We start from the raw sequence: 12,366 nt of genomic DNA, 5'->3' as shown, positions 1-12,366 counted from the left end.
TAAATTTTTTCTGTACTGTTAATGGTTTTTTGAAATGTTGAAATTGTTGCCTTGGCCAATGTCATGAAAATATTCTTCTATATTTTTTTAAAGGCTTTATTGTTTACCTTTTACATTTAGACCTACAATCCACCTGGAATTGATTTTTGTGTATGGCGTGGCAAGGGTGAAAGTCTTTTTTGTCATGTAGATATTCAGTTGACTTTGATATCCTTTATTTAAAAAAATCTTTTGCTACTGTAGTATTACTATTTTCATAAATCTGGTGGCCATACATATTTGGATCTGTTTATGGACTTTTTATTTTGTTCCATGTGTATATTTGCTTATCATTGTGCCAATAACCACAGCCTAATTACTATAGCTTTATAATAGGTCTTGATATCTAGTAATGTAAGTCCTCTAGGTTTATTATTTTTTGCCATCTAGATTGCCTTGGCATTCTTGGCCCTTTGCACATAAATGTAACTTTGGTCCAACAAATATTACTGGATAACTAGTTCTTTTTTTTTTTTTAAGATTTTATTTATTTATTTGACAGAGAGAGATCACAAGTAGACAGAGAGGCAGACAGAGAGAGAGAAGCAGGCTCCCTGCTGAGCAGAGAGCCCGATGCGGGACTTGATCCCAGGACCCTGAGATCATGACCTGAGCCAAAGGCAGCAGCTTAACCCACTGAGCCACCCAGGCGCCCTGGATACCTAGTTCTTATGTGCTAGGCAGTGCTAGATGTTGGGAATATAGCTATCAATATGATAGGCCTCCTTTCCTTAGAGTTGGAAAATCCACTCACATAGATTGAGGTGAGAAAATAGCCTGAGATAGAGCCCTGAAGAGTTCAATATTTAAAGTTAGCATAGAAGACTGAAAGCTAAGGAGAGAGAGCACCAGCGTGCCGGAGGGCACATAACCCCAAACGTGAAAAACAACAACAAGAAAGGACAGCATGAAAGAAGCAAAGGGAAAGTATATCTAGAAGGTGTGGTCAGTTATGTCAGTGTTGCTGCAAGATCAAGCAAGATAAAGACTGACAAAACATCCACTGGATTTAGCTCTAGGTGCTGTTGTGAACTTAAGCAGTTTTGGGGGTGGGGGTGCCTTTATTAGACTGTAAACTCTTAGATGGGAACAAAGTTCCCTGCTCAATTAGTGCTGAGTTTCTATTATTTCATGATGATAACCAAATGATCTATATAGTGTTTCCCATGATAAGGGTCAAAACCAAAAATGGCTTTCTGTTTTATACCATTCCCTTTGATATGCATCCATGAAGCTGATGAAAAAGTAATTATTCTTCTAAATGGAGAATAATTTTAACTTATTCAAAATTTGGCTGTTTTAGATAATCCAAAACTATATTTCATCCATCTACCCATCCATTCATTTATTCATGCATCTATTCATTCATTCAGCAAACATCTGTGGAGCAACCACCAATTACCCAGGAGTCATTAACATTGAGCTAGAGATATAATTAGGGAAGGAATGGAAGGAAGCCTAGAAAGATGTATTTGACCCATGTGTATCCCAATGAGTTAACTCTGCAGTCTCTGTTTTTATAGCTCTCCATGACTATTCAAAGGGATATATGGTTAAGCTCTGTGACCTGAATATAAAATTTTAGAAAGTTCTTCCTTTCTGGTTAAATAAAAAACAGAATTTAAGTAGAGGTCTTTATCCTTGTTGGTGGTCATCCTATAATTTATTGTTTGTTTGGTGTTTATTTACACCTTGGTATTTATGTTTGAGTCATTCTGTTATCCTTTTTTACTTTTTAAAAAGATTTTATTTATTTGAGAGAGAGAGAGAGCATGAGGTGGGGGAGGAACAGAGGGAGAGGGAGAAGCAGACTCCCCATTGAGCAGAGCTCAATGCCCAACTCAGGACTCCATCCCAGAACCCTGGGATCATGACCTGAGCCAAAGGCAGACACTTAACAGATTGAGCCACCCAGGTGCCCTGAGTCATTTTCTTTTTAGATTTGAATGCTCATTTCAGGAAAGAAAGGAAAAATTACTTCATTTTCAGACACAATATAATTAAATATGGGCAGTGCTAATTACTGATTGCCATTTATCATGGATCGGGGCCAAAGTTTATTTTTCTTTATTGTGCGAATTATTATTAGACCTGCACTTGGGGTCAGGTGGATAAAGAAGTGCCCAAGTGAACCATTTTCAAGCACACCTGAATAACTTGATAATTTCTACCAGTAAAACCTTGACATGTTGGGGCGCCTGGATGGCTCAGTGGATTAAAGCCTCTGCCTTCCGCTCAGGTCATGATCTCAGGATCCTGGGATCAAGCCCCGAATCAGTCTCTGCTCAGCGGGGAGCCTGCCTCCTCCTCTCTCTCTGCCTGCCTCACTGCCTACTTGTGATCTCTGTCTGTCAAATAAATAAAAAAATAAAAGAAAACAAACAAAAAAACTTGACATGTTAATATAAATAATTTAAAAAATCTATTTTTAAAAAACAAGTCTTTTGAGGGTGCCTGGGTGGCTCAGTCAGTTAAGCTTTGCCTTCAGCTCAGATCATGATCTACGGGTCCTGGGATCAAGTCCCACATTGGGCTCCCTGCTCAGTGCTGAGTCCCCTTGCTCTCACTCTCTCTAATAAATAAATAAACAAATAGATACCCAAGTCTTTGTAAGGATTTTATGAGGGAACTTTTTTTTTTTTTAAACCTAATTGATATATTTGAAAATGTAGAAGTTTGGTAGGTTAGGGAAGTCTTCAGGAACAAGATTGACCTTGAGTGATCCTGACAGACTCTGGAATGCAAATGATAAGTACAGCACATTGGCAGAAATGAAGCTTTCTTTAGGAGAGCAGAGGAAGAGAAAAAAATGGGGAATATAAAATAAGTTCACAGTAGGAATAAGAGGGTGATTTTAGTTCTTTTTTTTTTTTTTTTTTTTTAAAGATTTTATTTATTTATTTGACAGAGAGAGATCACAAGTAGACGGAGAGGCAGGCAGAGAGAGAGAGAGAGGGAAGCAGGCTTCTTGCTGAGCAGAGAGCCCGATGTGGGACTCGATCCCAGGACCCCGAGATCATGACCTGAGCCGAAGGCAGCGGCTTAACCCACTGAGCCACCCAGGCGCCCCGATTTTAGTTCTTTTAAAAAGAATGTTTCACAGGTTGATTCACAATTTTTTTTTCCTCGTAAATTGTTTTTTTTTTTTTTTTTTCCTTAGAAATAACTAGAAACAAAGACCACTAACAATGTAAATTGGTAGTCTCTGGTAATACTTTAATTCTAATTGGCGAAAAAAGGAACTAGAGAATTAAGACAGTTTTAAATGATGCTTAACATTTTTCTTCCAAGTTAAGTCAGCATAGTCATCAACTGACATTTACTCTGAACCCTTTGGGTGAATGGCATTGAACCAAATCCCACAAGAAACAATATCTTCTACCTACCTGAGCAAACTGGTAGTTGAACTATTGCTCTCAGAAGCTATGGATAGGAAGAGTTGATGCTAATATATTGCAAGATTCCAGCTTTGTAGTCATATGGTTAAGATAGGAAAAATATACAATATACAAAATAAACAATATGCAAAAAAATTTTTTTTTGAAAAATAGAAACTGTATTTACTTTTTGTGTTGAATAAAGAAGTCACTGTCCTATGCAATGAAAACTAAATGTCAAATTATTTTTTAATATTTCACCAAATATTATTTTAGCTTAAAAGAGTTGAATTTTATTTGATTGATCATTGTATGAATAATGCAAAGTAAACTTTCATTTTGACAAGTAAAATAAGGAGGTGAGTTGATTCAGAGTAAAGCAAGTAGAATCTTAAGTGATTTGTGCCTTCATTGAAAACTCAAATACAAAGAAATCTTGGTGGATAAGATGTCAGAAATTTGTGACTGAAGCCTGTTTTTACCTGATCTCCCCAGCTAATATCACATTTAATATTAAGGCATTTTTCATTCTGTAATACTAAAAATGTTTCTTTTAGGGATTGTCAGATTTTAAGTATTTATCTTTTCCTTGTAGTTCTCCCTCCTTTTCTAATCCCTCCCCACCCCAATCTCTTTTTGCTCCCGTAGGGTTCCTATTGCTGGCTACCCAGTCATTACCATTCTAATACCATTTAAGGTAGCTCTGCTGGGTTTATTTATTTTGAGTCCTTCAATCCAGTTTCTCTTTTAACCTGGATTCCTAAATCAAGCCGATAAACCCGTTTATTTTTCTCCCTTTTCATTTAAAAAATTCGTGATTCAGATTGGTAGGAAAATATAATGTAATCCGGGCACAACCTCTTCCCCTTGGAATCAGTATTTGCGAGGCTTCCTTCTTTCCTTGGCTGAACGTGCTTAAGTCAGGCAGAGTACCTAGTGAAGGACTTCAGCCCCCACAGTTCCCTGTGTGCGCATGCCCTCTCTTCTTACAGTTGTCAAAGTGCTTTTGCCAGAGCGGTCACATAATCAACCTGAAAGAAGAAAATAAAATACTGTACAGTTTTTAATTTTATCGATCCTTAAAAACTGGACACTCAAAGGTAACTGCTGCTAAGAATTTGTTACTTGAGATTGGGTGATTGCATGTAAAGGAAGATCTATTGTGTGTGTGGTGGGGGGGAGGGGAAGGAGGTATCTATTTCTCGGACTTTGCTGTAAATAAGAAAAAAGAAAAAGGAAAAAAAAAAGAAACACACCCAAACAAACTATACAAGCAGCTACCGAGAGACATTGCATTTTAACATTGTGAATGTTATCTTAATCTTTTGCTTTCCTTTTGTTTAAAAGGATCTTATTTATTAAAAGATGGGCTTGACCTTGACAGAGTGAATTTATGCAGAAAGTGAAATTTATATCTTTAAGCAGTGTTGAGAAGAGAAATGGGTGTTCCTGGTATGACAAAATTTTTTTAATTCAGTAAATATACTAATTATAGCCTTCATAAAAGATTGAGTCCAGCTTACTTTTTAGCTTTTTTGCCATAGTATAGCATTAATTTTTCCATCAAGAGCATGTAGTTTAAACTGAAAGCATTAACAAAAAGCATTGATACAAGCATTGGGAAAGCTGGGTGATATTAAAATTATAATCAGATACATATTTCAGCCATGATGATATGGCTATTGTAAAGATAATTCTAGCCCACTGGAAGCAACTCAGATCCCAGATTATAATGGTTTACTGCAGCACTGCTTAAACCGAGTATGAAAATGTCTCTTTTTATGACCATTTCCTTTGGCAGCGATAGAACTTTGTGCTGTTGTGAATTGAAGCTTTGCTTGCCTCTTTGTGTCATATTTTCAATACCGATCAAAGCCATTGTTTTAGACCAAGGGAACTGAGGAACCTAAAATCAATCTTATGTAGGTTTTATTGGTAATAGCTGGCAATTTGTGAAGTATATTGGGCTGGGTTTTGGGGCGGGTAAAAGGGGTGGGAAGAGAAGAGAGCGAGGTGGCTATGAAGCATTTGCTTGAGCCCACTATTTTGTGTATGAAACTTTAAAATTAAAGAGTAACCATTTTAAAGATTGTCTTTATAAAATAATACTATTTAATCCCATTTCTTGACCTGACATATTTTGCTTAGTAGTTAAGAGTGGTGGCATCTCCATTTTCCAATACATTTATTTTATAACAGTTATCATGAGGATGTCCAAACGCAGAGCTTCTCTGTGATTCTGAATGTCCTTTTGTAAGTGTTCTGGGAAAGATGCTTCTCCAAGTATCTGAGTTAATTAAGTAACTGCATTAAATATATTAATAACTTTGTTGCAATTATACTGAATCATCATCTAAAAATAATTATATGTTTGGTCATATGCTCCTTTAACATCTCAAAATATTTGTTTTTAGGGTCTCAGCACTGTAATATTCATATATTTAAAACAATTAACATGTTCTAAAGGACAAGCTAACTCAGTGATAACTATGTGTATGGAAATCTCCCGATTTTGAGTGATTACTATTTTCATCCTTGAATGAGAAAACAGGCTGTATGGCAGAGGTGAATATAGCCCTTCTATGAGAGATGGAAAATACCATACGCTCCTTATATGGCTAAATGAAGCAGTGATGGCAATGCACTATAATTACAATGTATGAGAATTTGGGACTTTGTACTATGCTATTTTTAACACTTTTGCTAACATATGGTAATTCAGGGTCTTCCAACCATAATCTTTCATTGCTAATACCAGTGATAAGAGAATGGATTCTAAATTTGCCAAAGTCTTATGACCAAGGCAGCATCAGGAGGATTCAAAAATGAAAATCTGGCAACCCCAAAAGTATCTTGACTTTCTACTTAAATCTCAGGGGGATTTTTTTTTTTTTTAACTCCGCCCCCACCCCATCTCACAGTCAGCCTTTCTCTGTCTTTGGCTCTTTCTGACCTCAAATCCAACCAGAACATTTCTCCACGCTGCAGAGAAATTCTCAGGCTCCCGTTGAGACCTGAACCGCTGAGAAGCCAAGACATTTCTTGTATGGCAGAATTGGAGACAAGAAGACTGGAGAATAAGCAGAAAAGCCCTAATCCTTAAGAGTGTAACAAGAAGCAAGCGGTTACAAACGTTTCAGTAGATTTTTACCTCTTTAAAAACGGTGTGGGTTTTTTTTTTTTTTTTTTTTTTTAATGTCTCCTAACAAAATGGAGTAGCTGCAGCTTCTGGGAGGCCAGAGAATGATTGTGCAGCTGAGTCCTCCTCCTAACAAATGCCAAGGATTTCCTCCCTCGTGGTTCGCCGCTGCTAAATGAAACAATTATCAACGCAAGAAGGCAGTTTGCTAATCAAGAGGGATAAGACTGCTGTTTCTTTAAAGTGCCGAGCAGGGAAGGGGGAAGAAAGGGTCGTGTGCGGTGTCTTTTTAACCTTGCTGAAGGACGCAGCAGTATTTATTGACGTATGCAAATAACTGGGGGAGGGTGGTGCTTGGGAAAAAACAGGAACCAGAATCAGTTTCTCATTGCAGGGTGAACGCTCTGAGTTCCGGTGAAGGGAAAAGAGACGTGGCGAAATTGCTGTCTTTCTGTCTTATAAGCACATCTCTCCTTAAAACAGAAAAAGAACCAAGACATCAGAAAGGGTGAAGACGCTCTCACAGTATTTTTAGAGACCTTGCACGCGCCCCCCCCCCCATCCCCAGCCCGACCTGCTCTTCTAAATGGGAGATTATGGATTTGCATTGCAATTGGCTAGTAGCGCTGGCACTGGATTTTCTCAAGTAAAACACCCGCCCGCTTTAGCGGGGGGCATTAACGATCACATTGACAATAACGCGTCTCTCTTTTTTCCCGTTTCAGCTGCGCAAACCATGCAGGATGATTTACTGATGGACAAAAGCAAAACCCAGCCCCAGCCCCAGCAGCAGCGGCAGCAGCAGCAGCAGCAGCCCCAGCCCGAACCCAGCGCAGCCGAAGCCCCGTCCACGCCCCTCTCTTCAGAGACCCCTAAGCCGGAGGACAGCAGCGCAGTGCCGGCCCTCAGCCCCGTCGCGGCCCCGCCGGCCCCCAACGGCCCTGACAAGATGCAGATGGAATCGCCGCTCCTGCCGGGCTTGAGTTTCCACCAGCCCCCTCAGCAGCCGCCGCCGCCGCAGGAGCCCGCGGCCCCGGGCGCGTCGCTGTCGCCGTCCTTCGGCAGCACCTGGTCCACAGGCACCACGAACGCGGTGGAGGACAGCTTCTTCCAGGGGATCACCCCAGTCAACGGGACCATGCTCTTCCAGAACTTCCCGCACCACGTCAACCCAGTCTTCGGAGGCACCTTCTCTCCGCAGATAGGCCTGGCGCAGACCCAGCACCACCAGCAGCCGCCGCCGCCAGCGCCACAGCCCGCGCAGCCCGCGCAGCCCCCGCAGGCGCAGCCCCCGCAGCAGCGCCGCTCGCCCGCCAGTCCCAGCCAGGCGCCCTACGCGCAGAGGAGTGCCGCCGCGGCGTACGGCCACCAGCCCATCATGACCAGCAAGCCGTCTTCGTCCTCGGCTGCAGTAGCCGCCGCGGCCGCAGCTGCCGCTTCGTCCGCCTCGTCCAGCTGGAACACGCACCAGAGTGTGAACGCCGCCTGGAGCGCGCCGTCCAACCCGTGGGGCGGCCTGCCGGCGGGCCGGGACCCTCGCAGAGCTGTCGGCGTAGGCGTGGGCGTAGGTGTCGGGGTGCCCTCACCACTCAACCCCATCTCGCCGCTCAAAAAGCCCTTCTCCAGCAATGTGATCGCGCCGCCCAAGTTCCCCCGTGCGGCCCCGCTCACCTCCAAGTCCTGGATGGAGGATAACGCTTTCCGGACGGATAATGGTAACAATCTGTTGCCATTTCAGGTAATGCTCCAGTGCACCTGCACACACCTTCCTTCTACCCCGCTCCCTTTGCCCCTTCTTCCCTGCCATTTAATCGTCCACTGATTTTTGTTAAGAAAGGCAGCGATGTCCAGTCCCCCTGTCCTCTTCAAAAGCCTCCATTTACCGGGGCTGCGCCAGTACCAGGACAGGGTTGGGGGAACATTGTGACTGTTTGAAGAATCGTATTTAAGCACCCTGATAAGACAGAAAAGGGCCTTTTTCTTTTGGTATATTTTTCTTTCACCGTGTGTGTGCCTCTTGTTTTGACCTTCTTTGACAAGTAAAGGTGCAAATGTATGGCAAGGTGCTGGGTTGGTCCCAGGATGAGTAGGCTGAGATTCCTGTCATTTTAAGTAGCTACACATTTCAGGTTATGCAATCCTGGGTTCAGAGTGCCTGCTGAAAGCCATCCACTCCCAAACTACCCTGAGCCTACTCTTAAAGAGGTTAACAGCGCTTGAGTGCTGCTATTTCAGACAGTTGCATATGCTCAATTAAACTAATGTGAACACATGTGTTTATGTCTCGCTAAGGTGCTGGCATCATTAATAGCAATCAGCATATTGCCCCTGCCGGGAAAATTATGAGTGTGAGATTCCAATAAACTCCCAAGCTCCTTCAGGGAACAAGTTGGAAGAGTGGAAATTCTAGGGGTAACCCTTCCTATGTTACCTAAAAGAAGGACTAAGACATTGTTTTTTATCTAGAGCAAAGAGACAATAGGACGCGACCTTCAGAGCCATATTGCAATGGAGTCTATTTGCTAGCTAGCACTGAAATATTTAAAGCTGCAGTGTCCTTCAGATGGGTTATTTAAGAAGACAATGCAGATCAATTACACCATTTGAAACTGGGCAAAGTGAAAGTCTTGCAACTTTAATGAAAAATGAGCCTTGTGTCTTGGTGTTAAATACCAGTGAAAAACCCAGGAAGTGCCCCAGACAAAAAGGTTGAATGGAGTGTCCTTATTCTGTTCTTGTTTTCTGATCCAGCCCAGGGCCACATCGGTTGGCAGTGTCCTGAACATCTTGAGTTGGAAAGGGGTGGTGAGGGTGAGTGTTCACTGGGGGCTTTTGTTCTCAGGCAAACATTTTTCTTTCACTTACAATTTGATTTGGCTATAAGCTTCTAGGATCAGTTAAAAGAGAAGAAAGGAAGGAGAGAGGAGGGCTTTGGATAAGACCCAGTTGGGGTGGTCAAGGAAATGAAATAAATCTTTTGAGCATTGCTGAAAAATGGCAGAACCGAAATTTGACAGAGTTAGTTTAAAGTATCAGGTGCAATTTGGAAACTTCATTTTGTTGTTCTTTACATTTCAGATGTGATGTTTGGGATGGCTCCCACCCATGAAGAAGGTGATAGGGTTATAGAGAAGCACATGATTCTCTAGGCTACAGCAAGGATTTTTAACCTTGAAAGTTTGGGGTTGGGGGGTTCCATGAAACTTGTAAATTGTGTGTATGAGAGTTTTTCATGAGAGAGGATCTTAACAAATTTTCACAGGGGTCCTTTAGGAATGGGAGAATTTAATATTAACGTGTATTTCTTTCCATTTTAAAGTTTGTCTCGATAAAATGAAGAGGCACTGCAAGTTTGGTAGGGAAAAAGAGGAATCTGCTTTCTGAAATTTCTCCATGTGCTTATTTTTGTGGTGAGGGGATAGAATAGTGAGGCTGCATTTGGTAGGAGATGCCTTCTTTTTCCAACGGTTCCTCTTATTATTCTGGTGCTCCCTATCCAAGTCCAGTCTTAGAAGATAACCTAAAATCTGAGTGGGAGTTTTAGGGTAAGAGCTGATGGTGTAGACATCAGTTATTTTTTTCTAGGCACTAAATCTGAATACAGCTAGCTTTCGATTATCTCTGGAAGTGAGGGCTGGGGAGAGATTGAATCCATAAAACTTCCCCCAAACTGATATTGACAAGTAGTACGTGGATTGCCAATTGTTTCTCAGCAAACCATTTTTTTTTTTAAAGATTTTATTTATTTGACAGACAGAGATCACAAGTGGACAGAGAGGCAGGCAGAGAGAGAGGAGGAAACAGACTCCCTGCGGAGCAGAGAGCCCGATGTGGGACTCGATCCCGGACCCTGAGATCATGACCTGAGCTGAAAGCAGAGGCTTAACCCACTGAGCCACCCAGGTGCCCCCTCAGCAAACCATTTACCAGCAATGCTAATGAGAGCCAGACAGAAGGGGTTGAGTTTGGTTTCTTGTCTTTTCATCCCCTGGTGGTGCTATTAAGTAGGCAAAGATGGCCAAAAGACTTGTGCAAGGATAGATTTTATTAAAAATTGAGCTTTATATATTTGGCCTCAGGAAAAATTACATGGACTTTATGTCTCACTTCTTTGTCTCACTTAAAAATGGAGCTTCAGGGTTTTGAAGCAGTATTAGAACCAGATTAGAAGTAACCTGGTTGTGTTTTAGTTTGGGGTTAGAATATTTTAAGACTTTGTGTTAAGTATATCACATTTGTTAAGAAACAAAAATAAAATACCTTGAGTCTTGTGTTTAGAATTTTACATGTTTGTGCATTTATTTAAATCATTTTTCTATGAAAGGGAAGAAATATCTAAGTCGTCCTAGAGACTATTTTCAGACTCTGAGCTAAACAGGGCTTGCAACAGTGATCTACTCTAATGTATCTTAATATGTATTCGTAAAATACGTATCCACTCAGTGTTGTTTCACTCTCTTTTGCCACCCAACATGATAGATCATTTTGGAGCTTTTACTTCTGTGGTTTATATTGTAAAAGCGATAACCGTATTTGAATGTGGTTTTCCCAAACAGTACATATCCTTACCCCTTTCTCTCAATTCTAACAAAGTTGATTGGCTTCCCTGAGTTGGGGTGGCTGCTTCCTTCAGGTTTACTTGTATCTAAACACCGCCTCTTATCTGTAAACAAGGAAACCGAGGTCCTAAAGTAGAGTGACATAACTCCAGTCCTAGGGGTTCGGCTAGTTTGTTGATGTGTGTCCTTAACTTCCCTATAGCACTAGTGGTGTCAGATAGGATTCATTTTAAGTCAGGTTCTCTTTGGGCTCCAATCAAAGGGACTTCGTTATAGAACTATCTAGTGAGGTTCTCTGGCTGACAGAAGCACAAGCTTTGTCACTGGAGATTGGGTCATGTCATTTATCAAATGATTCTTTTTCCCAGTCTACAAAGATGGAGAAAGAGCACTTTCAGTGGGGAGGTGATGGACCTTCCATTAACGGGCTCAGGAACAGTGAGACACTGCATTGGGGGAATTATAAATATTCTGTATTATATAAGACAGGGAAGCCTAGGTATGTAAAAGGACCAGAACATATTTCCTATATGTAGTGAATTTGGGTTTAATTTTTTTTTTTTTTAAAGATTTTATTTATTTATTTGTCAGAGAGAGAGGGAGAGAGAGCAAGCACAGGCAGACAGAATGGCAGGCAGAGGCAGAGGGAGAAGCAGGCTCCCCGATGAGCAAGGAGCCCGATGCGGGACTCGATCCCAGGACGCTGGGATCATGACCTGAGCCGAAGGCAGCTGCCCAACCAACTGAGCCACCCAGGCGTCCCTGAATTTGGGTTTAAATAGCATTTTTGTCTAGAGGAGTTTAGAAGACTTTTAAGAATACTTGTTCCACCATTTTCTTTTTTTCTTTCAAGATTTTATTTATTTGTCAGAGAGAGAGAGAGAGAGAACGCACAAGCAGGGGAAGCAGCAGGCAGAAGGGGAAGCAGACTTCCCGCTGAGCAGGGAGCCTGATGTGGGACTCAGTCCCAGGACTCTAGGATCATGACCTGAGCTGATGACAGATGCTTAACCAACTGAGCCACCCAGGCGTCCCCACTCTATTCATTTCTAAAGAAGGAAATTGAAATCCCAATATATGAAAGTCCTTGCCCAAGTTTGGGTGGGTAGTTTCTGTCAGAAGCAGGCTTTGGAGGCAGATTGTTTAGGTTCACATCTCAACTCTGCCAGTTACTTGCTTTGTAATCTTGAGCAAATCATGTATACATCTTGACTCTCATCTGTAAAATGGGAGTAATAATAATTCCTTGCTT

At 41.6% G+C, this 12,366-nt stretch overlaps 1 protein-coding gene across 11 annotated transcripts in view; it reads left to right on the top strand.

Annotated features, from left to right (window-relative positions):
- The window catches only part of CPEB3 (cytoplasmic polyadenylation element binding protein 3), a 190,696-nt gene that overhangs the window by 28,041 nt on the left and 150,289 nt on the right, over positions 1-12,366 (top strand). For 9 of the 11 annotated variants that reach the window (XM_047701458.1, XM_047701466.1, XM_047701465.1 and 6 more), the window contains one exon: positions 7,281-8,293. In XM_047701458.1, the coding sequence (XP_047557414.1) occupies positions 7,292-8,293 (1,002 nt within the window). In that variant the 5' untranslated portion in view covers positions 7,281-7,291. Of the gene's footprint in view, positions 1-4,379; positions 4,517-6,949; positions 7,064-7,280; positions 8,294-12,366 lie in introns of those variants that run through there. The other 2 variants (XM_047701461.1, XM_047701459.1) reach the window with 2 other exon arrangements.

The sequence above is a fragment of the Lutra lutra genome, chromosome 14 (assembly GCF_902655055.1).
Source record: "Lutra lutra chromosome 14, mLutLut1.2, whole genome shotgun sequence".
Taxonomy (NCBI): Eukaryota; Metazoa; Chordata; class Mammalia; order Carnivora; family Mustelidae; genus Lutra; species Lutra lutra.
Note: the sequence above shows the minus strand (reverse complement) of the source record. Positions and strands in the feature narration are given on the sequence as shown.